The 26,718-nt window shown below is 41.2% G+C and overlaps 1 protein-coding gene and 1 long non-coding RNA gene across 3 annotated transcripts; both read left to right on the top strand.

Annotated features, from left to right (window-relative positions):
• Positions 1-143: 143 nt before the first annotated feature.
• On the top strand, positions 144-26,644 carry LOC6052243 (ATP-binding cassette sub-family B member 6, mitochondrial). 2 transcript variants are annotated; one of them, XM_038260224.1, is made up of 4 exons: positions 144-418; positions 13,212-14,437; positions 14,503-14,884; positions 25,393-26,644. In XM_038260224.1, the coding sequence occupies exons 2-4, from the start codon at positions 13,222-13,224 to the stop codon at positions 26,324-26,326; spliced, it is 2,532 nt and encodes an 843-aa protein (XP_038116152.1). In that variant the 5' UTR covers positions 144-418; positions 13,212-13,221; the 3' UTR covers positions 26,327-26,644. The 2 variants fall into 2 exon arrangements, with proteins under 2 accessions (XP_038116152.1, XP_038116153.1); XM_038260225.1 differs by having other exon boundaries at positions 13,215-14,437.
• LOC119768836 lies at positions 18,785-19,799 on the top strand. Its single transcript, XR_005278250.1, has 2 exons — positions 18,785-19,356; positions 19,417-19,799. It is a non-coding gene; the product is annotated as an uncharacterized LOC119768836 (long non-coding RNA).
• Positions 26,645-26,718: the final 74 nt, after the last annotated feature.

Raw genomic sequence — 26,718 nt, forward strand, 5'->3', positions numbered from 1 at the left:
TTTAAATAAAAGCTTCTTTGGAGGTGTAACGCTTTGCGGTGTAATTATAAAAATCCCTTCTTTCCGAACCGGTTCATATTTTGACAGCTTTTTCCCCCCTGACAGCAAAACAAAAATAAAGGAAAATTCCTTCCTCCTCCGCCGCCTCCACCTTCACTGGTAGTCGGCTCGTCTCGCAGTTTAGTCGGTGTCGCGGTCTCGGTGGTCATGCCGTAAAGTTACGTTCTGCTACTGGTTGTTGGCGTAATCAGTGCAACTAAATAGCATGATTAAGTGCATTCGATCGTCGTTGTCGTCGCGTTGAAAAGCTTTCACATATAAAAGAGTTCCGGAGGTTTTGTTTTTCTTCGGGTGGAACGTGCAGATTTCCCGTCCGTGGGTGTTCGGAAGTTTGAGGAGCAGTTTGGTTTAACCCCTGGTAAGTGGGCATTGCTTTTGGGTTGTGAAATTCCAGTTCTAATGGAGAATGTCACTTTATTAATTGAATAAGCGAATGTGCAGAAAATCCGAGAAAAGTGAGGAAGGATTTGGAGAGAAATGTGATGTAAGAGCGTTCCGGATTGGGGTTTTTTTGCGCGTTGCGAATAGGCTTGTGGTCGATTCCGAAGCGCTTGATGACGACACGGTATGAGGAAATTACGCCTCGACTAATTTCAAGCGCCGGCATGACATTTCACTTTTTGGGCACTTGATTTGCTTTGGCTTCTTTCTCACCCTTTTGCATAAACAACTGATACTGATGTTTAGTTAATTGGAACCGTAATTCCGCGACCAGAGATAGTGAGTGACTCATCCTCTCGGCGGTGAACATTGACTTGGGCGGTTTAGTGGTCACATATTTGCATTATCATTTTGCAGGCCCTATCAAGGCATTGTTATCTCTGATTAGAGCTTTTGCGTGAAGGACATAGTTGCACAGATATGGATGGTTGTGCTCGAGATTTTTTTTTTTTTTTGTGCCCAAATTGGGCTTTTGGGTTTGATATCACCTCGTCCGTCCTTGAGACTAACTTTTGTGATGTATCCCTGATTACTCTACACAGTTAGCCGGTTACTCGTACCCATTGATGGGGGTAGCGAGTTGGTTGTTGGCTGACCTGTGCGTTTATCCCATTCTGGTATGATACACTCAACCCCCGGTGGTTGGTCACTTTTTCGTTTGACACTTTTTTAGTTTGTACCCCGTTGGTTGGTCAAAGTCAAACTAAAAAGTGACGAACTGTCACTTTTTACATGGCGCTCATGCACACTATCAAAACAAACGTTTTGTAGTGTGTGTGAACTCCGTGTAAGAAGGGTGTCAAACTAAAAAGTTACCCCGTTCGTTTGACAACAGTTGGTGTCAAACCAACGGGGTTTGAGTGTACAGTTCATGAAACTGATCATCTTTTTGGGATGAGTGCGCCATACGGCGTATGGCGAGAGAAGGCGACTTCCTAGGGAATTCAGCCTTCGAGTAGCAATTGCTCCACAGGTGCAGAGCAAATGCGCAGAGCTTTCCAGCTCTGTGTTGCAGAAGCGGCATATGTCGTTGTCAACTATACCGAGTTTTTTGAGGTGATACTTTGCAGGACAGTGCCCTGTAAGCAGCCCCGTTACAGTGCGCAGTTCACTACGTTTTAGACCAATAAGCTTATTGGTAATTGCAGGTTTTGGTGTAATGAAGTTTTTGGCTTGTCTACACCCCTGTGTTACAAACCATGTGGAAGAAATTTGGTTATCCTCCCATTTTTTTAACTCGTACTTTACAGCACATTTTGATGTACCCAGAAATGGTTCAGGACCAACAAATTTAGCCGATGACCCCTGCCTAGCGAGCTGATCGGCAAACTCGTTCCCCATGATCCCACAGTGCCCAGGTACCCAGAACAAAGATACTTTGTTCCGGCGGGACAGCTCCCGTAGTACGTCGATGCAGTCCCAAACGAGTTTGGACTCCACCCTTGCGGCTTTCAGAGCTAGCAGTGCTGCCTGACTGTCCGAGAATATACCGATTTTCGCATGCCTATAGTTCTTTTAAGGCAATGCACAGCGCAGGAGTATATAGCATAGACTTCTGCTTGAAAAACAGTGGGCCATCTACCCATCGAGATGGATAGTTTGATCCCTGGTCCGAAGATCCCAGCTCCAGTGAGATCACCTATTTTGGAGCCATCTGTATAGAAGCAGATAGTTCCTGGTGGAAGTTCTGGCCCCCCAGCACACCAGAGTCTACGAGTTGTTTCAACTGTATCGTATGGAGTGTCTATGTTGGGTCTCGCTTCCATGCAGTCTGTAACTGTTGTTACTAGAGGAGTTATGTCGAACTCCTTCATGATGCGCAGGTGACCTGTTAGATCACCTTCGTAGTTGATGTTATGCCTTCGCTGTCGTAGTGCTCCATTCTCCGCTTCCTTCACTGAAAAAATCTGACATAGCAAATTCATATGCTTTTTCACGTGAGCTGGCTGAAATATCATCACGATGATTTGCCATGCTTTTCCCTTGACATAGATGTGTTTTTCATATGACATTCAAATGATAATCATCAGAAATCAGCTGATTGCAAGCCATATGTTTTTCATTCTGTTGTTCACTTTGGATTCAATAGAATTTCACTAGGATTTGCCCCATTTGACTTTACCCTTGATTTCCAAATGGAAATCACGTGAGATTGAAATGTATTGGATTTCAAGGTGTTTGATGAAAAATACTCATTCGTAAGATGGCGACGGACGAAGGCAGTCCAAATTGCGTTTTTTTTTTACTTTTTGGTAAGTATTTAATAGAAGAAGAGTGAATATTGAAATATGTACGTTTAAACTAACAATGTTAATGAATTTCCAGGATATCCAAGCCCGGTGAAGGATTGGATCCTGAATTCGTTTCCCCGGACCGACGCTGTATTGGCCGATTGATCGGGCAACTTCGGCATCTGGCTGCAGTATGATTTGCGTTCCGGAACGAACAAAATATGCAACTGTCGGCAGTTCCGTGACGCGGTGCTTGGCGACATTGCTTCCCATACCCGTGTCCGTGGCTACTCCAGATCCAGATCATCAAGGTTGAGTCGATGGAGGCCTCCAAGGTCAAGCAGTTTGGCGACTTCAAGAACCGGTTCCTGTTACCGGAAGCTATTCTTGTTCCGTCACCCAGACATCTACTAGCAGTTAAATATGCCGTTTCCTCCGATTTTTTTTGTTAGTTCAACCATTAAATAGGAACATCTAGAAGTGAAAAATGTAAAAAATATTGTCTGATTGTATCTTGTGCGACATTTTGTATTTATATCAAAGGAGGCATATAATAAAAAGTTTTTTTCAATAAAATTGATTTCTTATCGTAATAAAAAATCTTTTGAAATTAACAGAAAATCGTATGCAATATTCAATACACATGGATATCGCTGGAAAACCATTCAATTTACACTACAAAATCATTTTGAATGCAAATGCACACCATTTCAATGTCATGTGAGCTTTCACTTAAGATTCACGTGTTTTGCATTTGTCGCTCGATGTATTCTTTCAAGTGATTTACACGTTACATTCACATGCAAAGTCGTATGGGGCAGATTCATGTGTAAAACATGTGATATTGCTATGTGTCTTTCTTTCAGTGTTCTTGACGTAAAGATGTAGTGGTAGAATGTGGAGCAGTGCCTCCATTGCAGCGGTCGGTGTTGTTTTCATAGCACTTGTGATGGAGAGGCAGGCCAACCGCTGAACCTTGTTCAACTTTGCTTGCGCCGTCCTCTCGTTCACTTTTGGCCACCATACGAGAGACGCGTATGTTAGCCTCGGTCGTGCTATGGTGGTGTAAGACCAGAGAGCCAGTTGAGGCGAGAGGCCCCAGGTCTTTCCGAACAGTTTACTGCAGGTCCAGATGGCCGATATTGCTTTTTAACGGCGTAATCCAGATGTGAGTTCCAGTTCATTTTGCGATCCAGGAAAACTCCTAGATACTTGACTTCAGAACTGAAGTCGAGCCGAACACCTTTAATCACCGGCGGAGAAATGTTATGTTTTCTCCGCCTAGTGAAAGGAATTAAAACGGTTTTGTTGGGGTTGATGGATAGTCCCTCTTGTGTGCACCAGTGAATGATGTAGTTGAGACCTGACTGCAACCTGCACGAGATCGTCGCGTCACATTTGCCCCTGATGATGAGGGTAACATCGTCAGCATATCCTATGACTTCGTACCCTAGTTCGGAGAGATTTTGTAGAAGTGTATCTACAACTAGCGACCAAAGCAAGGGTGAGAGTACCCCTCCTTGCGGACATCCTTTGGCCGCTTTCACGACTACAGTTGTATCTCCTAGCGATGCAGAAATTTCCCTGCTTATAAGCATGGTTTCTATCCAGTTCGTGGTTGTAGCGTCTATTCCTCTGTTGAGAAGTGCCGTTTTGATTGATCCGTATGATGTGTTGTCGAAAGCTCCCTCAATGTCCAGAAACGCCCCTAGAACCGTTTCTTGATGCCTGAGTGATTTTTCAACAAGCGTCACCAGATGATGTAACGCGGATTCCGTAGATTTACCCGATTGGTAAGCATGTTGATGCCTGTGCAGCGGAGAGTTTTTCAGGAACTCCGCGCGGATATAATTATCCGTGATTTTTCCATAAGTTTTAACAGCGTGGATGTCAGACTTATGGGTCTGAAGGCTTTAGGCAAAGTCTTGTCAGGTTTGCCAGCCTTTGGTAAGAAGATCACCTTAACCTTGCACCAGCTTTCCGGGATGTATCCTAGAATATAGCTAGAGCGAAATATTGTGATCATTTCGGGCAAGATGATGTCGCCCGCTTTTGTAAGAAGATGGGAAGTATACCGTCGGGTCCAGGAGATTTCAGGGGCTCAAAAGCATGGAGAGCCCACTTGATCGACGTACTTGTGAACATACGTCGAGCAAGATGGATTGCCTCTACCGGAACGCTTCTTCGCACGTTGAAGTCCGCTGGTCTTCATCCTTAGTTGATGATCCAGGAAAATGAGTGGACATAAGCACGTCCAGAGTATCCTTGTTTGTTTTCGTGAGACTACCGTCTTCCGTTCTTAATTGCCCAAGACCATTAGTGTGATCTTTGGACAGCGCCTTTTGTAGTTGGGTAGCTACGGGCATTGTCGCAATGCTTTCACAGAATCTTTTTTTCGATTCTTTCTTAGCATTCCGCAACTCAGCGTTGTATTTGGTGAGAGCTGCTCTATGGGCAGCCCAGTTTCCCGAGAGTTTAGCCCTGTTGAACAAGCGTCTTGCTTCTTTGCGAAGATCTGCCAGCTTTTCGCTCCACCAGGGAACGTCACGGCACACCCTCCTTTTTTTCAACGGACAGCTTGCGTTGAACGCCTCTATGATCCTTCCCTGAAGATTTTCCGCTTCAGTTTCCAGTTCCATAGGAGTCCGAATTTTTGGATTAATCGGCATTCGCGTACCTTGCAGGTGTTCCTTGAAGGCATTCCAGTCCGTTTTAGCGGGAATTCTATATTCCTCAGTTTCCAGCGCCCTGGCTTCGATGTTGAAGACAATGTGCCTGTGGTCAGATAGGCTGGGCTCGTCCGAAACGTGCCAGTTTTTAACTTTTCGGAGATTGAGGAACTACACAAGGTGAGATCCAGTACCTCTTGTCGAATAGCGTTGATAAAAGTAGGTTTGTCTCCCTCGTTGCATACATTGACATCGTTTGACGAAAGGTATTCAAGAAGGCACTCACCTCTTTTATTTATGTCCGTGCTGCTCCAGATCGTGTGATGTGCGTTGGCGTCGCATCCAATTAGAAATGGTTTGTTGACGTCTCTGCAGTATCTCACGAAAGCTGTGGTTTCAAGTGGCGGTACGTCGTCCTGGTCACCTGGGAAGTAAGCCGACGCAATTATCAGCTCCTGTTTTCCCGTGGCTGTGGGGACTTCTACCGTGATTGCAACGATGTCTCGCTGGATGAATTCTGTAATGGGAGTATATTTAATACGGATAATAATATCACGTTGGTAGCGTTGCGAAATGATAAAAACGATCAAACGCCTGCTAATCGTAATAGACGTATCCAGTTTGAAATGGCCGCTAGGTGGCCAATGGTGTTAGAAATGACAGCTTCCATGTATTTGAATATGGGAGCTCAGGAAAACTTAATTTTTAAGCAATAAAATGATTATTTATGATAAAAGTATTGATTGATTAGGTGCACAAAATGTGTCTAGAATATTATTAAAATAAAAACTGTTCGAAAAATTTGCAGTTGAGATAAATACACCATTCGATTCAGCAGGAATTTTGGGCATCAAAAATGTATAGTTTTCATATGTTAAGTGTTTTATTTTAGAAGAAAATTAACAAAAAGTATGAAAATCGAGAAATTTAGTATGGGAGCTGTCAAATCTCTCACCATCAAAAAGCAGCGCTGTGCTTTCGCTGGATTTATCTATTAGGTTTTACGCCAACTCGGTTTTGAGGTTAGAAATTTGACAGCTTGGCTGCACTGTTTACATTTTTTGCACGTGTGTCTCTGTAGAAATGTGTGTGCGTGTGCGCTCGTGACGTCACGCTGTAAAACCTAAATTCCCCCTCTCCTAAAGTGTCCACGTGCTTTAAAGACACATTTTTTTCTTAAGTTCAACATTCTAGAGTAGTGCTTGTGAACATTCGACATTAGGTTTTACGCCGACTCGATTTGGAGGTTAGAAAGAGTGCACTGTTTACATGGGCTTAGCACAGTTTGATGCGGTCGTCGATTTTGGTCAGGGAAATTCGTCGATAATCGACGAAGACCATGTAAACAGTGCACACGAGCTGTCAAATGACGTCACGGCGTAAAACCTAATTATGAGCATTAGCCTTCTCTAAGTCATCCTAATTTTGATATTCTGTTTCCGTGTGAACCGATCAAATCTGGAGCAACATTTAAAAAGGGTGCATATACAATGACATATACATTTTGACAGTTTAAACTATTTTGCTGTCAAACTGTAACTGTCAAAAAGCTTATCCGACATTTTCTCGTGCTGGTCCACAAATGAGCGCAACGTAAAGTCACTCACATAGTCATTTGACTCTCACCAGAATGATTTCTGAAAACTTTTTTTCATTTTATGCAAACATAACACAGTTCAACAAAAAATCAAATGTTTCTTGTCTCTGAGACGAGTATATGTGTTCCTAGTAGAATTTTGCCTGCTGAATCCGAATCTGGGTCCAGAATTGCTCCAAATGGTCCCAATTTTGAGATACACCCGTTTGAAATGTTAGTTTAGGCCAAAATTAGCTACTTTGTCGACTATTTTACAAAAGAACTATTGAATAAACAACTGAACCAATAAATGTATCTTATAGTTCACGTTTTCCCCTTTCTGAAACACCCCTAGTTTTTAAAATTTGATTGTTTCTAAGCATATTTATAGCCATTTTAAAATTATATTTTCAGTTGGTTCTCATTCAAGTTTTTCCAACTTGCATGCAAGTCATATTATGCTGGGATATCAATAATAAAAATCAAAAATGCTTTGCAGAACGTTAAATAAGTATGTCTCGGTAATCAAATTGATCATATTTCATGTAATTTTGTCTGCTGAATCCATTCCTATCATTAGATTTTTTCAAAAAGGTCAGCTTTTTGAGTAAAAATTGAATTTTCGATGATTTTTTCAAAATAAAATCTATTTTATGCTAAAGCATGACTCAGAGATGACTAAATATCGATGTCTCGTCAGTCTAATTGATCATTTTTTATGTATTTTTGTCTGCTGAATCCATTCCCAGCATAAGATTTTTTCAAAAAGGTCAGGTTTTTGAGTAAAAATTGAATTTTCCATGATTTTTTCAAAATAAAATCTATTTTATGAGCAATTCTCTTTGAAATCGGCCGATATCGACCATTTTTTTGTTATATTTTTTGATTTGGTTCAAACTTTGTGGGGGCCTTCCCTATAACCAAATAAACTATTTTGTGTGATAGGTTCATCCATACAAGTCTCCATACAATTTTGGCAGCTGTCCATACAAAAATGGTACGTAAAAATTTAAACAGCTGGAACTTTTGAGTGAATTTTCTGATCAATTTGGCGTCTTCGGCAAAGTTGTAGGTATTGTTGAGGACTATTGAGAAAAAAAGGTACACGGAAAAAAATTGCCGAATTCTTTATTAACATTTTTTTTACAATTACTCAAATTCCCAAATGTTGAAAAGTTTTAGAGGACAAAAAACCCCATTTTTTGAGCCATAGAGAAGTATGGTCAAAAAATCTGCCGCCTTGTTATGAATTTTTGGAAAGGCAGTTATTTTTGGAAAAAAATGAAATTTCATACAAAACAAAATTTGACTTAATTTTTTATGTTAAATTAAATTAATTTTAAATTAATTTGCAATCGAAAAGTAAAAATTTTGATAAACGGCTCCGTTTTCAAGTTATAGCCACCCAAACATTCAATATTGTGCCCTTTAAAAATGTTATTCTTGATTTTTTTTGAAAAGTTTGTTTTTGAAAAGATCGGATTTTTTTACGAATGTTTTATGTTTTAACTTTGAAAATCGGAACATAAGTTGCTGAGATAAATATCGACATTATAAAATTATGGGGTTTTTGGGTAAGATTTAGACAACCTCAATTTTTCTCTCTTTTGTTTAAACCGCTGTTCTATTTCTCTTTGACAATTTCATAGAAAATCAAAGATCAGAATCTTTTAAAAATTGATATTTTTAGAAAAAGTCACTCATAGTCAATATTTTTAAAAATCAAAAAACTGCAAATATTTCGCTTAAATCAAACTTTGGGTGACTATATCTTGAATACGGAGTCCTTTATCAAAAAATCTGTAAAGTACTTTTCGATTGCAAATCAAATTTAACATAAAATGATTAGGTCGAATTTCGTGTTGTATGAAATTTCGATTTTTTCCAAAATCACATTTTTTTCAAAAATTCATAACTTGGCGGCAGATTTTTTGACCATATTTATCTATGGCTCAAAAAATGGGGTTTTTGTCCTCTAAAACATATAAAAAATCTCGAAAATCAAAAAATACGTATTTTGGGAATTTGAGTTTTTGTGAAAAAAAAGTTAATAAAAAATTCGGCAATTTTTCCGTGTACCTATTTTTTTCTTAATAGTCCTTAAAAATACCTACAACTTTGCCGAAGACGCCAAATTGGTCAGAAAATTCACTCAAAAGTTCCAGCTGTTTAAATTTTTACGTACCATTTTTGTATGGACAGCTGCCAAAATTGTATGGAGACTTGTATGGGTGAACCAATGGCACAAAATAGCTTCTTTGGTCATAGGGTAGGCCCCACAAATTTTGAGCCAAATAAAAAAATACAACAAATAAAAATGGTCGATATCGGCCGATTTCGAAGAGAACTGCTCATAAACTAGATTTTATTTTGAAAAAAAATCAATTTTTACTCAAAAACTTGACCTTTTCGAAAAAATCTAATGATGGGAATGGATTCAGCAGACAAAAATACATAAAAAATGATCAGTTAGACTGACGAGACATCGACATTTAGTTATCTCTAAGTCATACTTTAGCATTAAATAAATTTTATTTTGGAAAAATCATCGAAAATTCAATTATTACTCAAAAAGCTGACCTGTTTGAAAAAATTCAATGATGGGAATGGATTCAGCAGACAAAAATACATTAAAAATGATCAATAAGACTGACGAGACATCGACATTTAGTTATCTCTATGTCATACTTTAGCATAAAATAGATTTTATTTTGAAAAAATCATCGAAAATTCAATTTTTACTCAAAAAGCTGACCTTTTTGAAAAAATCTAATGATAGGAATGGATTCAGCAGACAAAATTACATGAAATATGATCAATTAGATTATCGAGACATACTTATTTAACGTTCTGCAAAGCATTTTTCATTTTTATTTTTGATATCCCAGCATAATATGACTTGCATGCAAGTTGGAAAAACTTGAATGAGAACCAACTGAAAATATAATTTTAAAATGGCTATAAATATGCGTAGAAACAATCAAATTTTAAAAACTAGGGGTGTTTCAGAAAGGGGAAAACGTGAACTATAAGATACATGTATTGGTTCAGTTGTTTATTCAATAGTTCTTTTGTAAAATAGTCGACAAAGCAGCTAATTTTGGCCTAAACTAACATTTCAAACGGGTGTATCTCAAAATTGGGACCATTTGGAGCAATTCTGGACCCAGATTCGGATTCAGCAGGCAAAATTCTACTAGGAACACTTATACTCGTCTCAGAGACAAAATCTTGTTGGACTGTGTAATTATTGACATGACAACATTTTTTCGATGAATCAACTATGGTCCACAAAGTTCCTTGGGCATGAGTAAGGACCTCGACGCCGTTAGCAATGTTGGCTTTAAAATAAAATTTCGTGATAATATCACTTCCCCCCAGCCAACATTTTTGCCATGCGAAGCGGGCCTCGACGCTGTGTCTAGGTTTAATTCCTAGCTAGGAGCCATCAGTGTCTTAAGAGGTGGTCCCAAGGCCGAGTAGGAGTTCATGAAGCAAATTAGTCGTCTCCCACCCCTTTTAAATTGAAAATGAACTCTGAAACCAGCGCTTACTCACAACAGAAACAGAGGCCTCTTCTAGGCATTGTAGGATAGAATAGATTTTGAAATTTATTTAAAAAAATATTATTACGTAGCATTTTGATATGTCAAAATTTCCATAGAGTCTCGGTCAATCAATAGTGCGATGATATCGGACAAAATTCGTTAATCTGTTGAACTAACGGTTTTCGGATTATGGTTGTATCGACCATTGTTGCGAATCGAGGGTCTACTGGAGCCTTGACGATCAAATGGAGCCTAACATTTCAAAAGGGCGCATGGGTTTTGTGAACAGGAGTGTGTCTCCTTCACTCAAATGACAGTTTACATAAGGTATAATAGAGATGCACTCTTGTTTGCAAAGCTCTATGCCCTAATGAAATGAATGGCATGAAATAGTCGTCTTAATTACTAGTGTTCAACTTATGAACTGTTCATTTATGTTTATTGGTTTTTGGAAGCGGCAAGACTGGTTTAAAAACAAGATCCTTTACCTTATTTGGCGTTATAATAAAACATTCGGGGATTTGAGATTAAATTTACTTTCAGACAGTTTAGCTTAGGTTGTTGATTAAAATTAGATAGTTTTCCGTCGATGAATAATTGGACTGAAATGATTAGTTGATTTGAACGAAGTGTAACATTTCATTGGCAGATCTGTTTCTAGTTGTAATGTACGACAAGACTATTGACGGACGTGACAGGTCGGCAGTTAGTTTTCATCTTTTTTTCTCTAGTATTTTTTATTTCCTTTAAATTTGGAATACATCATAGGTTTCTTTTGTATAGATCTCCGATTAGTTACATTTTCTTATTTAATTAACTAATAATTTAATTTATTCCGGGCCTTCTTACTTTGAATCACAATTTCAGATTTTCTTTATTCAGTGTTAAACTTAGATTACCGTAACTGCTCAAATCATTCAAGTTCTTACTACTCACATCAACACTAATTTTCTTTCACCTCCCCCCTCCCGATCCCCTATATCTTCCGGTGGTGTTCATTTGGTATGCAATACTAGTTCGGCCACTACCCTTTTTTCCACAAGAAACCGGACTTGGACTGACTTGAGGCCGCGTCCCCCACCTTGCTCCGTAAAACGAAAACGAAAACGAATCAACTATGGTCCACAAAGTTTGTTTATTTTATGAAACATAAAAAAGCTGTAAAATGTCAAAATAGATTCAAGACATTTCCGCTTGTCTGTGGAGCATTGGCAGCTTGAAGGAGATATTAGACTATGACAAACAAACAAACAAACTCGCACTTTTTGACAGTTTGCTTGCTTTGTTTGTTTGCAGAAAAGTCAGTCTGCATAAATTTCACTTTGTTTGCAAGTTTGTCGCAAACAAGTTTGAGATTTTTGTAATCTGTCAAACTCAAAAAAGTGCCCATTTGTTTTCTATAAAGGATAACATCAACTCGCGACAAAAGGTTGAGACTGGGAATTTTTTGTGGGTATGGTTTTCATAAAGTATTCTCCTCTTTTTCACCTTTGCGAGTTTGACAAACTGTCAAACACGAAACAGTGCGAGTCTAATACCTCCTTGAGTAGGACTTATACTGATATAGTTTCATTGTTTGGATCGCAACAATGCACAGTGGTCCAGATCGCAAAATTAAGTAGAAAATGGATTTTCCGAAAAAATGGTTAAGTTTTGGAGCTTTGGTGTCTTCAGAAGAGTTGTTGCATATGGAAAGGGGAAACTTTTGGTTTGGTTGAAAATTAGGGTGGTTCACGATTAGGGTGATTTTGGAAATCTAACTTTACAGGAATATTTTTGGGAATTTTTTCATCTTCTAGAAAGTTGACGGGCTTGCCAATCCAAGCAACTTTGTCCAAGACACCAAAATTTTATCTCGTAATCTACGCCTTCTACGGCAAAATATATAGAAAGCATCTGAGCAAACCTTCAAAAATCAGTTTTTTTTAACGTGGCAATTCAGGGTTAAGTTTTAGAGAAAAGTGGTATTCGGAGCACTTTTAGGGCACTTTTAGAGCTCCCGTAATTCTGCCGCTTGTGTCCAAAATAAGGACATCTATCCCATGTTTTGTTTTTATTTTTACTAAAATTATCAACAGCCTTTTAAAATATTTATTTAGAATTTTTGTTTGATGGTTGATTTCTGCAATATTTTTTTGGGTGAGAAATTTGCTGTAAATAATATGTCGTCCCTAGAATGGGACACAGTACTAAAGAGGATATCAATTCAAATATCAGCAGAATTGGTCAAGTGGGAAGGGGTTAAGGTGACACCTTCCTTAAATTCAAGTTTTTTTTTAAATCTAAAAAACAGTGTCGCAGGATCATAAACCCAACAATTCTTATCAGTATCAGAAAGGTCTTCATATGGCTTGTTCTTGAAGTTCTTGAGTTGCTTCAGAAGACAAAAAAATCCAGAGTAACGTATTGCAAAATCAAAACCATACCTTCCTTTATTGCCTCCACTTTCATTCAGGTGCATTCCACCTTGATAACGACATGATCTCTTAACCCAAGGCTCTTGAGAAATGGTGATGTTGTTGCACCATCAGTTCTGAACCGCCGCAGCCGACCGTATTGCCGCAAACGCACTATCACTAACCGTCGTTCCGAGCATATCATTGTTGAACTCATCGCTTATCTTCGTCGCTAACTCGTGAAACTTTGCCACTCTCACACTCAGTCTTTACCTTTCTTTCCGTTGCAGCAGGACGACGATGCAGCCGTTGCAGTACTGTCCGACCAACGTGTCGATGTCCGTGGTTTGGTCGAACCATGGCATCTCGCAGTGCTTTCTGGACACGGTCTCGGCCGCCGTTATCGGCGGCTTTTTGCTGGTGTTCGGAACGATCCAGCTGTTGATGTACCGGCGGTACGGGACGGAGAACAGCCCGGCGCAGATTGGCCGCTCGCGGATGTACAACTTGCAGGTGTTTTTGCTGGCGCTGCTGCCGGTGCTGGCCGTGGTGCGGTTCGTGCTGGAGGGATTCGTGTTCGAGGGTGCGCGGGTGTACGGGTTTATGATCGTGGCGTTGTGCGTGACGTTGTTCGCGTATCCGTACTCGATTGTGCTGCTGGTTAAGGAGCGGTACTATCTGCTGCCGTCGCTGCCGACGCGGGGGCACGGGTTGGTGCTGCTGCTGTTTTGGACCTTGCTGTTTATCGCCCAGAACGTGGTGTTTGTGAATCTGAACTACGAGAAGGCATGGTTCCATTTGAGCACGGTCAAGGACAAGGTCGAGTTCGGGTTGTTTGTGGTGCGATACACGGCGACGTTGTTCATCTTTGTGATTGGGTTGAGAGCGCCGGGGATTACGTCCACCTTCCAGCCGGAAGAGTACGAAAGTCTCGCGAACCCGGAAAATCAATCAACCTTCCGCAATGCGTGGCACAAAATGCGCACCCTGATGCCGTTCCTGTGGCCCAAAAAGGACTGCGTCCTCCAATTCCGCGTCATCTTCTGCTTCGTACTGCTGCTCGGCGGTCGCGTCATCAACCTGTACGTCCCGATCTACAACAAGAAGATCGTGGACAGCCTGTCCGAGCGACCGCTCGCCTTCCGCTGGGACTGGGTGCTCGTCTACGTGGGCTTCAAGTTCCTCCAGGGTGGCGGCACCGGCTCGATGGGACTACTCAACAACCTGCGCAGCTTCCTGTGGATCCGCATCCAGCAGTACACGACGCGCGAGATCGAGGTTGAGCTGTTCCGCCACCTGCACAGCCTATCGCTGCGCTGGCATCTGAACCGCAAGACGGGCGAAGTGTTGCGCGTGATGGACCGCGGCACGGACAGCATCAACAATCTGCTCAACTACATCCTCTTCTCGATCGCGCCCACCATCGTTGACATCCTCGTCGCGGTCGTGTTCTTCATCATGGCCTTCAACTGGTGGTTCGGTCTGATTGTCTTCATCACAATGTCACTCTACATCGGTAAGTCCTCTCCCAATAACCACACCGCCAAACAAGTAACTCAAACTTCTACCCTCCCCTTCCAGCGGCCACCATCATGGTGACGGAGTGGCGCACCAAGTTCCAGCGGCGCATGAACCTGGCGGACAACGCGCAGAAGGCGCGCTCCGTCGACTCGCTGCTCAACTTCGAGACGGTCAAGTACTACGGCGCGGAGCAGTACGAGGTGGACTGCTACCGGGAGGCGATCCTCAAGTATCAGGAGGAGGAGTGGCGCTCCTCGATCACGCTCAACATCCTGAACACCATGCAGAACGTCATCGTGTGCGGTGGGTTGCTGGCGGGCTCGCTGCTGTGCGCGTACCTGGTTGTGTACGAGCAGGGCCTGACGGTGGGCGATTACGTGCTGTTTGCGAGCTACATCATCCAGCTGTACGTGCCGCTGAACTGGTTCGGAACGTTCTACCGGTGAGTTTTTGCTATAAATGCCTTTATGCTGCACTCGATGGGATGGCAGCTCGGGTGGCACGTCGTCGAGAAAATTAAATTCAAGAACTAACCAAATCAAATTAACAAAAGCCCTAAGGTCTATTCCCGTAACGCAGAATTCTGCAATTGTGCACAAAATCGGCAGCAAAGCGTTCCCGCACTTTCTGCACCAAAAGTTCCTTTTCTCTCAGGCAAAACTTTTGCAAAGAGCAAAACAGAAGTAGCAGCAAAATCGTTCCCTTAGAGCAACCTTACCAGCGTGAGTATTAGGCCGGTTTTAGGGTTTTGTAACGCGTGTTAGTAACTTTGCTCCCACACCGGTCGTTGCTAAATGGGTTGCTAAACTAAAACGTAACGCGTCGGTTGGGAGCGAGTTATGGCCTATCTACAATCACTTAGCTTAGAATAGTTAAGTAAAGTAAAACTTAGAAAATGTACACAACTTACGGCCGTCATCCACAATCAACTTAGAAAATTTGCTGGGCTGATATACGTTGCTATGCAGTTGTTTGTTTACCTTTGATATGGAAACGTCAACTTACCGTAGATTTTGAAATTTTCCAAACCATACGTCAAGTTTCTAATTTTATTCCTTTTCATTGTAGAAGATCAGATTCATTTCCATTGATTCAAACTCCTAAGCTAAGTGAAATTTTCTAAGTTAAGTGATTGTAGATAGGCCATTACCAAATCTAGCAACGCGCTAGCAACGCAACTAAAACTTGGAACTGTCAAAATTCAAAACAAAGTTTGTTCAGTTTTTATGTTCGTATGTTGTTTATGTGTTTTTTTCGTCTTTTGTCGGTCGAAGAGACCAAAGCGCGCAAAAATTAAGAAGGAGATGGATTGCGGCAATAGAAAATCCGGTAAGTATCGTGAAAAATTGCCTGGATTCCTGGTTTACTGGCCACGGAACCGGCTACTGAAGGATTGACTGCTCATGAGAATGGTTTTCCCATTTTTCTGAATACTCGGAAGGCCAAACAGCGTCCTTCTTCTTGTGCAGGGAACTCCTTCCGGATGGTCACGGAGCTGGCAAAAAAATCCGGCAGCATCATCTCATGCGCAGGAACTCCTTCCGGATGATGTTTGCTGGTTTCGTAACCATCCGGAACGAGTTCCCTGCGCAAGAGGGAGGATGCTGTTTGGACTTCCGACAGTCAGAGCCGGCAAAAACATCCGGAAGGAGTTCCTTTACATCAGAGAGGATGCTTCTAGGCTTTCTGAAAGTTTTTGCTGGTTCCCACATAAGGTATTGGGGTTCTTTTCGACCCCAAACTTTAAAAATCGTCATAAATCCAGTTTTTGACCGATTCCGGTTCTTTTGGTCACAAATGAAAGCTTAGGACGTCCCCTTTTCGAAACCGACATGGAAAACCGGATTTGGATACCGGTGGCCACGGGAATCGGCTACATCCGAAAAAAGACCTTTTTGAGACCCCAACTTTGACGACCTGTATCTCAGGCAAATTTCAACCAATCAGGATGCTCCGGGTTGCATTAGACAGGTATTTACTGTACTTTGACCACAAATATTAATATCAGGGCCAGGTGACCTACCGGTTCTGGAAATCCGGAACATCCGAAAAGTTCATGTTTTAATGTTTTACACATATATGTTATACAAATACTCTCACAATAGTTGAAATTGATCCATAAAACTTACTAAAAATACAATACACGATTGCCAGAACCACTCTAGAGTGTTAGTGGCCACTTCCGGGTAACCTGGAACCGGTTCCCGGGTACCCGATGAACGACTAACTTGACTTTTTGGTGAAAACCCATCATGTTGCACTTCAAACTCCATGAAATTGAAAGATTTGTCCATCTTTGGTAATGCCGTTATTAGCTGAGCCATCCTGGCCAATCTGGAACCGTTTACCGGTGGCCCCTTGGGGACACTTCCGGAATATGAGAGAAACCCTATCATCCGACATATCAAACTTCATGAAATTGATAGATATGTCAATCTACGGTCATGTCGTTGTTCGCTAACCCATTCTGGCCATTTTGGAACCGGTTCAATTTCATGAAGTTTGATATGTCGGATGATAGGATTTCTCTCATATTCCGGAAGTGTCCCCAAGGGGCCACCGGTAACCTGTTCCAGATTGGCCAGAATGGGTCAGTGAACAACGGCATGACCGTAGATTGACATATCTTTCAATTTCATGAAGTTTGATATGTCGGATTATAGGGTTTCTCTCATGTTCCGGAAGTGTCCCCAAGGGGCCATCGGTAACCGGTTCCAGATTGGCCAGAATGGGTCAGCACACATCTGAATGACCGTAGATTTACATATCTTTCAATTCCATAAAGTTTAATATCCAACATGACAAGTTTTCATAAAAATAATCAAGTTGGCCATTTTTCTGGTATTCCGATTCCATGTTGACTGGCCATTTGGCCAACAAGCATCCAAAGTGGTTCTGGAAGGCGCCTTCTGTTTTTGTAGTATGGTTTTTTTTTGTATCAATAAAAACATATAATTTAAAGTGTGAAAGCTTTTATGTTATCTTCAAACAATGATTTCGAATCATTTTCATGAAACTGCCATACAGCAACCACCGGTAAGGTTGCCGGGTAGTAAATTGCTAACCCAATTTAGCAACGACCGGTGTGAGACCGGGTGACTAAACTAAAATAGAAGCGTTACGGGTTAATAAAATAGCAACAATTTCCGCAACGCACCGGTAATGATGCTCTTACTTTTCTGCAGGTAGTTTCTGTTCTCTTCTGCTGATCTAAATATCGCTTTCCCCTTTCTTGCTCTCTTGCAGAATTGCTGCAAAAGAAAGAGTTGCAGAAAAGTTTCTTTTGCTGGCTGCGGAATTCTGCAGAATTTGCAGAAACTTGGCAGTTCTGCGGGTTCGGAAATAGACAAATTATTTTTATATTTAATCGGAGATAGAAAAAATAACATAAAATAACCTAGAATAATTAAACCAGCTTTTAAAAATTGAGCGTTAGGCTGTTGCAAATATTTTTCTAAGCTAATGGAATTGAACAAAATTAAACTTGTTCAATGACTTATGGAAAAATAAATAAACAAGAGAAGTAATTTTATCTTTGTATGAAAGTTGTTTAAAATAACATCTGAACTAGGAAAAAATCAGAAATTTTTCATGTTTTAGAATCGGGAAAAATGGAAATCCGTGAAAACCCCGGGAATTCTAACTAAAAAATTAAATACTAATAACAATAATATAATTTAAAGTTCTGGCAGAAAATTGAATTGTTAATTTACATGAAAAGTAAATGAAAAGTTCTACTTAAAGTTAGTTTTCAATGGTCTGTTCTGCCGTTCAAAGCATAATTGCCCATTTGATTTTTTGACAATTTTGGCCTTTTGACATTTTTAAGTTAAGTTTGTCATATACTTTTCGAAACACCCACAAAATCTAGTACTTTGTTCGGAAACTCATAAAACAACACCAAGTCACTTCTACGCATAATTGTCCCACCAAATTTTTTTTTCACAGAATCATCAGTTATACGAAGCATTGAGTCTTGTTTACAGTATGGCCCATAAAAATGCGACATGTGCATTTTTTCACAGAAAAGTGGTTCCATTATAAAATGTATTTAACAAACCGATTTAGAGATATTTTCATGTCAGTTTTTTTTTGCAGTTCGCCAAAATTGGGTATTGGCGGGCTACGATAATAGATGTATTTTTGGTACAAAATTTACCTTATTTTCATACCTTATATCTTGAAAACGGAGCCCTTTATCAAAAAATCTGTAAAGTACTTTTCGATTACAAATTGAATTTTACATAAAAAATTGAGGTTAATTTTTTTTGGTTTAAAATTTCGATTTTTTCCTAACAAATTATTACTCGGCGGCAGATTTTTTGACCATGTTTCTCTATAGCTCAAAAGTTGCGGATTTCCCGAGGGGCGGGACAGTAGTAAAAAATTAAATAAATTAATTAATTAACTGCCGAAATTAACGAATTAACTTTTGTTTACGATCGGAACATCGCCACCTCTCTTTATACTACATTGGTTTGACAGTTTGAGATCGATCGCGTGTTTGTTGTTGTTGTGTTTGGAAATGTTTTGTCGCGAAAAGAAGGCAACAAAAGCAAAAAAACATCCGTTAGGCACAGGCAAACCAAAAAAGAGCCACCAGCAATGCGTAGCTTCCTCCTGGACGATACCGGAGGCACCTCATCTAGACAAGCTGGCCCGGCAGGATGATCCAACGCAGAGGATTAAATTTCGGTGAGAACCCCACCACTCGCCTGCTACTCGTTCCAGGTGCGCCGGAGCCTGCAGCTGATGCTGCAATCTTTGAAGCGGGCTCTCAACATCGACGCCAACAAACCATCGCATCCAGTAAAATCAACGAAAGCGACAAACTGGTGATCCACCGCGATTCAAACTATTCCGCGGAGCAAAGTCGGCGGGTGGATTAGGCGATAACTGGGAGAGGCGTTGGAGGTAATATTATTCAAAAACTAGTGAAAAGTAGTTCGTAATTTCGTATCACGCCACCCGCAGATTTTGAAGGAAAATGCTCTTCCGTCGAGACTCCCGCCAAGCAGCTGAAAAGGTCGGCCCGCTGTCGGTCGTGCCAAATCCACGACATCCGTTAGTATTACCCGGGGAAAAGCAACCGACGACAAAGCAACATTTGGACTTTTCTCGTGATCCAGAAGCGGCGCATCTGTCCTCGTCCCAGTGTCAAGCTGTACCACTCGGAGATTCGGGTGTTTTTATGTGCGTAGTGCAACCAACGAACTTTTTCTTTTATTCGATCGATAGTCTGGGCCAATAACTTCAGCGATCTGTATACGATTGGAGTGATCGAGAGTAACAACATCTGATGCTACAGTGTGACTGTTTTCTTTTCAGTTAATAAAAAAACTTTCTGATTTTTTAAACTTTTATTCGCATACACTTGCGACCTGCGTTTTGATGACCTCGTTAGAACCGACGACGGTTGCATTCTCTGGCACGATGAACTTGTTGGTGGTGACCACTCCACCTTGGCGCAGATTTGCTTTTCGACGACATCGGCCGGAAAGACCATATCCTCGAAAGTGGTGTCGTACGCGGCGATCAGCAGGAACGCGAACTATTCCGCTTGTTTATGGCGGGTAGAAGCTCGAAGGCTGGTGGACCTCGCTGACTGAGTTGATGTAAGCGTGACAACGACACCGCTAAAGCGTTCGCTGGCGGGAACCGCTTCCAGCAGGATGCTGGTGAGGGTGATGGTTACCTGTGGTTGGGGGAAAATACAAAATTGAAAACTGCATATTTATTAGTTTAACAAATTTACCACCTCCACGTCTCGTTTTTCATCCAGTTGAACTTGTTAACCACTACAACGTGGTGTTGCTTTCTGCTGGCCTACCGCATCTGGCAGGCCGCATTGAAGAGCGATGAATCATTCCGGCGCTGGCACTCGGCACCTATAGTGATGATCTGTTGGTTCTTTTCTTGGACACACGTTGAGCCGTCAACTCGTTAGTCGACCATCCGGCGGGTTCGGTCATAATCAGCTGCTTGCCAGGATCGGCCTCCTTGAAGTGCCGATGGAAAACCTCCTCCACCTGCTTACCTGTCGCTTCCCACTGGTTTTGGTAATTTTCGTTAACCGCAACCCGGCCACTGCAGCTATTTCCGAACCGGATCCCCTTAAACTACTGCTCTAGCTACTGCTCAACTTGGGCGCCTTCCTCAGCGGAATCAACGACATTTTTGTCCGCTTTTATTCCCGGCTCCTTTATTTCCATCTGCTCGACCTGCTGCAAAGTTTTGCACCTTTTCTGAAAGTCCCCGTCTCAAACACGAACGAACCATCTGCAACGGGTCCAGCCGAAACAGGCTATTATGTTATAGAATGTTGGGACTGCCGAACAAAAAGCAATTTGGCCACCTTCAGCCCGGTTCTGGTGCAGCATGTTGAATCCCCGGCGTCTTCCGGATATGGTGTGTTCAACAGTTTCAAAATCTTTAAAATAACCAAAACAATCTTGACAGTCGAGCGCGAAAGAGATACAAAACCAACCAATGTTTTCAACAAAACAGGTGAGCGCTGTTAAATGTCAACCGACGAGACATATTTAATTCCTTAATGTATTTAATGTGAAAATTTAATATATTAAGGCCAGTTTCACGCCCCTCGGGATTTCCCCTAAAACATATCAAAAAATCTCGATAATCAAAAAAACGTATTTTGGGAAATTGAGTTTTTGTGAAAAAAATTGATTTCAAAAATCTGCATTTTTTTCGTGTACCTATATTTTTCTCAATAATCCTCAACAATACCTACAACTTTGCCGAAGACACCAAATTGATCAGAAAATTCACTCAAAAGTTACAGCTGTTTGAATATTTACATACCATTTTTGTATGGACAGCAGCCAAAATGGTATGGAGACTTGTATGGGTGAACCAATGACACAAAATAGCTTTTTTGGTCAGAGGGAAGGCCCCCACAAAGTTTGAGCCAAATAAAAAAAAAAATAAAAATGGTCGAAATCGGCCGATTTCGTTGAGAGTTGCTCACTCGTGTCTGCTCTTTTACTCTTCTACTGCTTTGCTCCTTTACTTTTTTATTGACTCCTTTTCTCTTTACTCTTTCGCTCTTTGGCTTCTTCATGCTCCTTTTATTCTTTATGCCCTTTTTTTGTTTTACTCTGTCAGTTCATTATTCCTTTTTTGCTCTTTTGTCTGATTTTCTATCCGCTTTTCTACTTGAAGTCAAGAGTCTAGAAATTTTTACTCTTTGCTTCTTTCCTTAATTACACCTTTCAACTCCTTTACTTTATTAGTCCTTTCTACTCCCCTCTGCTCCTTCTACTCAAGTATTTTTCTACTCAGTTTTGCTCCTTTCTAATCCTCGTTACTCCTTTACTAACCGCTTTTTCTTAACTCCTTTTACACCTTTGCTGTTTTTACTACTTTCTACACCTTAAATCTTTTCTAAACCTTCACTCTTTTAAACACCTCTAGGAATAAAAAGTAACGAGGGGTAGAGAAAGGAGTATCCAGGAGTTACAAGAAATAAAAGGAGTAAAGAGGAGTAGAAAGGAATGAAGGTGTCAAAAAGCAAACGAGTTGAAACGAAAAGTTACTAATTTTTACTCCTTTTTTATCCTTTGCTCTATTGCTTGATAACTTTTCTGCTTCTTTTTTCCTTTTTACTCCTCTTTTCTCTTTTACTTGATTACTTCTTTCTAGTCCTTTACTGGATTACTCTTCTCTCCTCCTTTACTTCTTTCCACGCCTTAAATCTTTTTTTACAATCTTTCCCAATAAAAACAGAAAATAGAAAAACAGTAAAATGTGAAAGCAAAAGAACAAAGAAGGAGTAAATATTAGGCAAAGTACCAAGTTTGAAAGGAGCAAAGGAGTAAAGACCTTGGGCATGAGTAAGGACCTCGACGCCGTTAGCAATGTTGGCTTTAAAATAAAATTTCGTGATAATATCACTTCCCCCCAGCCAACATTTTTGCCATGCGAAGCGGGCCTCGACGCTGTGTCTAGGTTTAATTCCTAGCTAGGAGCCATCAGTGTCTTAAGAGGTGGTCCCAAGGCCGAGTAGGAGTTCATGAAGCAAATTAGTCGTCTCCCACCCCTTTTAAATTGGAAAATGAACTCTGAAACCAGCGCTTACTCACAACAGAAACAGAGGCCTCTTCTAGGCATTGTAGGATAGAATAGATTTTGAAATTTATTTCAAAAAAAATATTATTACGTAGCATTTTGATATGTCAAAATTTCCATAGAGTCTCGGTCAATCAATAGTGCGATGATATCGGACAAAATTCGTTAATCTGTTGAACTAACGGTTTTCGGATTATGGTTGTATCGACCATTGTTGCGAATCAAGGGTCTACTGGAGCCTTGACGATCAAATGGAGCCTAACATTTCAAAAGGGCGCATGGGTTTTGTGAACAGGAGTGTGTCTCCTTCACTCAAATGACAGTTTACATAAGGTATAATAGAGATGCACTCTTGTTTGCAAAGCTCTATGCCCTAATGAAATGAATGGCATGAAATAGTCGTCTTAATTACTAGTGTTCAACTTATGAACTGTTCATTTATGTTTATTGGTTTTGGAAGCGGCAAGACTGGTTTAAAAACAAGATCCTTTACCTTATTTGGCGTTATAATAAAACATTCGGGGATTTGAGATTAAATTTACTTTCAGACAGTTTAGTTTAGGTTGTTGATTAAAGTTAGATAGTTTTCCGTGGATGAATAATTGGACTTAAATGATTAGTTGATTTGAACGAAGTGTAACATTTCATTGGCAGATCTGTTTCTAGTTGTAATGTACGACAAGACTATTGACGGACGTGACAGGTCGGCAGTTAGTTTTCATCTTTTTTTCTCTAGTATTTTTATTTCCTTTAAATTTGGAATACATCATAGGTTTCTTTTGTATAGATCTCCGATTAGTTACATTTTCTTATTTAATTAACTAATAATTTAATTTATTCCGGGCCTTCTTACTTTGAATCACAATTTCAGTTTTTCTTTATTCAGTGTTAAACTTAGATTACCGTAACTGCTCAAATCATCCAAGTTCTTACTACTCACATCAACACTAATTTTCTTTCACCTCCCCCCTCCCGATCCCCTATATCTTCCGGTGGTGTTCATTTGGTATGCAATACTAGTTCGGCCACTACCCTTTTTTCCACAAGAAACCGGACTTGGACTGACTTGAGGCCGCGTCCCCCACCTTGCTCCGTAAAACGAAAACGAAAAACGAAACGAAAGTACCAAGTTTGAAAGGAGCAAAGGAGTAAAGAGAAAATTAGTTTCTGCTCTTTTACTAATTTTCTCTTTACTCCTTTGCTCCTTTCAAACTTGGTACTTTGCCTAATTCTATTCCTTTTCATTCTTAGAGTAGAAAACTCCTTCAAAACCTACTTGGGGACACCTGGACATTTTACCTTGTCCCAGGTTCAGGTGGAATTGGATTTATTCCCAATTTTCGAATCCTAGGCAACCTGGGCTTAGACAATCATCACAATAGATGACGAAATTCAGTCGGCAATCCACTAAAATCGTCTCCTAGCGAAGCGAAGTAGTAGGCTCCTTAACTCGTTTCTGCTCTTTTATTCCTCTACTGCTTTGCTTCTTTACCTTTTTTTCTAGTTCTTTTACCTAGTTTCCTTAACTCCTTTGCTATCTGGTTTTTTATACTTCTTTTTTTTGCTACATTGTCTGATTTTTCCTATACAGTAGTTGTTCGGTAACTGGGCGTAGTTTAACTGGACGCTCGATAACTGGCCCGTAGCCCAGTTAAAAAGCTGACAAACGTCAAAAACCCAAAACAAACCGAAATGACCGAGGGGTAAATGGATGCAAAAATCATGTTCAACAAATAAAAAAACCTTTTTCAAATTTTTATTTAATTTCAAGTCACAGTTAAAGTAGGAGCGCCCGTGGCTGACTGGTTACGGTGTTCGCTTTGTAAGCGAATGGTTCTGGATTCGATTCCCATCTGCTCCTAACGAGAGAGTTGTGAAACACATAAATTTGAAATGAATAAATATGAACGAAAAATCAAATCGCTCGAGGCGGGGTTCGATCCTCCGTCATTTGGTTTGGTAAACAAAAATGCTAACCACTAGGCCATGAAGACTACTTGGTGAGCGTGGATTGGAATTAGGAATACTGTTACAGAGAGAGCTAGTTGAGCGAGGGTCCCGGAGTACCACACCTTCTTAGCATGGTGCTCCCAACGAATACAACCAAATCTCGGAGCGTATGGTGGTGTGTCCCCATGCTTCTTCCTCCCCTGTCGATTCAGAATTGCGTTGTTGTTCGAATACTCAGTGCTCAAACTCAACCCAATTACGAGTCATCTTTGCGATACGGCTTTACGCAGTAGGCCTGGCCGCTTAAACGCTTGTGATGTTTCAATGCATTCCGGTGCAATGGCGCACTACAAATGTTAATAAATGACAAGAATAGTGCTAGGCGTCATCTTAACCTAAGGCACTCTTCAGGATCCCTTTGAAAGATTGGCTGCGCTAGGGTCTGATTAGATTAGATTAGATTAGATTAGATAATTTCAAGTCACAGTTAAAGAAACATGAAAAGTATGCATTGTAAATACATTTGATAATATTTTATTTTTATATTTCATCAGGAAAATATTATGCATCGGTGGTCCCCTCGTTATTTTTCGTTCAGTGCAGTTAGCGAGCAGCATTCGGTGACTGGGCTACGTTCTCAGCCCAGTTATCGAACAAGTACTGTACTGGATTCCTCCTTTCTACTTCTTGTAATTTTCATTCTTTGTTCCTTTCTTTACGGCAAACCTGCTGTTTTATAAAAAATAAAACGGGAACAAAATATTTAGTGTTGTTCTTTGAACAATCATTCTCAAACTCAATCCATTTCGACAAATCATCTATGCAGCTAACTTAATAGGCAGTGGATCTGGCTATCAAATTTAAGTAGAATTTATTCTACAATGCTAATGTCTACCTCTTTTTCCTCCACAGAGCGATCCAGAAGAACTTTGTCGACATGGAGAACATGTTTGACCTGATGAAGGAGGAGAAGGAAGTGATCGACGCTCCGGGAGCCGGCGAGCTGGCCGTTATTCGCGGTGGCGCGATCGATTTCTCCGACGTGACCTTTGGCTACACCCCGGAACGGTTCGTGCTACGAAACGTGAACTTTTCCGTGCCGGCGGGCAAGACGGTGGCCCTGGTGGGACCTTCCGGCGCCGGCAAGAGTACGATCATGCGGCTGTTGTTCCGCTTTTACGACGTCGAGAGCGGTTCCATCTCGATCGACGGCCAAAACATCAAAACCGTGCGCCAGTCTTCGCTGCGAAAGGCCATCGGGGTGGTTCCGCAGGACACGGTCCTGTTCAACAACACCATCAAGTACAACATCCAGTACGGACGGGTGGACGCCCCGGATGTGGACGTCATCGTGGCGGCCAAGACGGCCGACATCCACGACAAGATTCTCACCTTCCCGGAGAAGTACGAAACGCAGGTGGGCGAGCGCGGCTTGCGGCTGAGCGGAGGTGAAAAGCAACGTGTCGCGATCGCCCGTACGATCCTCAAGTCGCCCTTCATCGTGCTGCTGGACGAAGCGACCAGTGCGTTGGACACCCAAACCGAGCGCAACATTCAAGCGGCCCTGGGTCGGGTTTGCGCCAACCGGACCACGCTAATCATCGCCCACCGACTGTCCACCATCATCCACTCGGACGAGATTCTGGTGCTGAAGGACGGACAAATTGTGGAACGGGGCCGGCACGAGGCACTGCTCGAGCGGAACGGCGTGTACGCGGACATGTGGAACCAACAGCTCAAGAACCTGGAAACGGGCGGTGGTGAAGCTCCAGCGCAGCCGGCGATCACGAATGGAAACGCGATCACTGGAAGTGACGTCAAGCCAGCTCATCATCATCATCACTAGAGGGGTGAGTGCACGTTTGGAAGTGTGTACCTTTCCAAAGATTACCACCACTCTCAGCCTGATGTTTTATTGGATTGATTCTCAAATCACTCACCGACTGATTGTTTTTTATTTGATGGGAAAATTTTGCGTGTGGCGAGCAAAAGCTAGTTGTGGTCTTGCAGGAAATTGTGATTGTACAAACGAAAATTTAAAATTTGAGAATCAAGCGTAATCTTTTTGTGGAGAGTTTTACTATTAGTTAAATTATTGTGCACTACACTTTGATCATTTCACTTTGACTGTGAATAGAGAATAGATTTAGGAAGAGGTTAACAAGTGTGTCGGCTTTTGACTGCGACAGTGAGTATCACAGCCTTATTTTATATGTATCAACAATTAAAAGTAACTTA

Source organism: Culex quinquefasciatus, chromosome 3 (genome assembly GCF_015732765.1).
Source record: "Culex quinquefasciatus strain JHB chromosome 3, VPISU_Cqui_1.0_pri_paternal, whole genome shotgun sequence".
In the NCBI taxonomy this organism is placed as follows: Eukaryota; Metazoa; Arthropoda; class Insecta; order Diptera; family Culicidae; genus Culex; species Culex quinquefasciatus.

Coding starts and splice junctions, on each gene's coding strand:
- LOC6052243 (XM_038260224.1), top strand. CDS start 13,222: ATGCAGCCGTTGCAGTACTGTCCGACCAACGTGTCGATGTCCGTGGTT. Junction 14,438..14,502: donor CACAATGTCACTCTACATCG/GTAAGTCCTCTC, acceptor CTCCCCTTCCAG/CGGCCACCATCATGGTGACG. Junction 14,885..25,392: donor TGGTTCGGAACGTTCTACCG/GTGAGTTTTTGC, acceptor TTTCCTCCACAG/AGCGATCCAGAAGAACTTTG.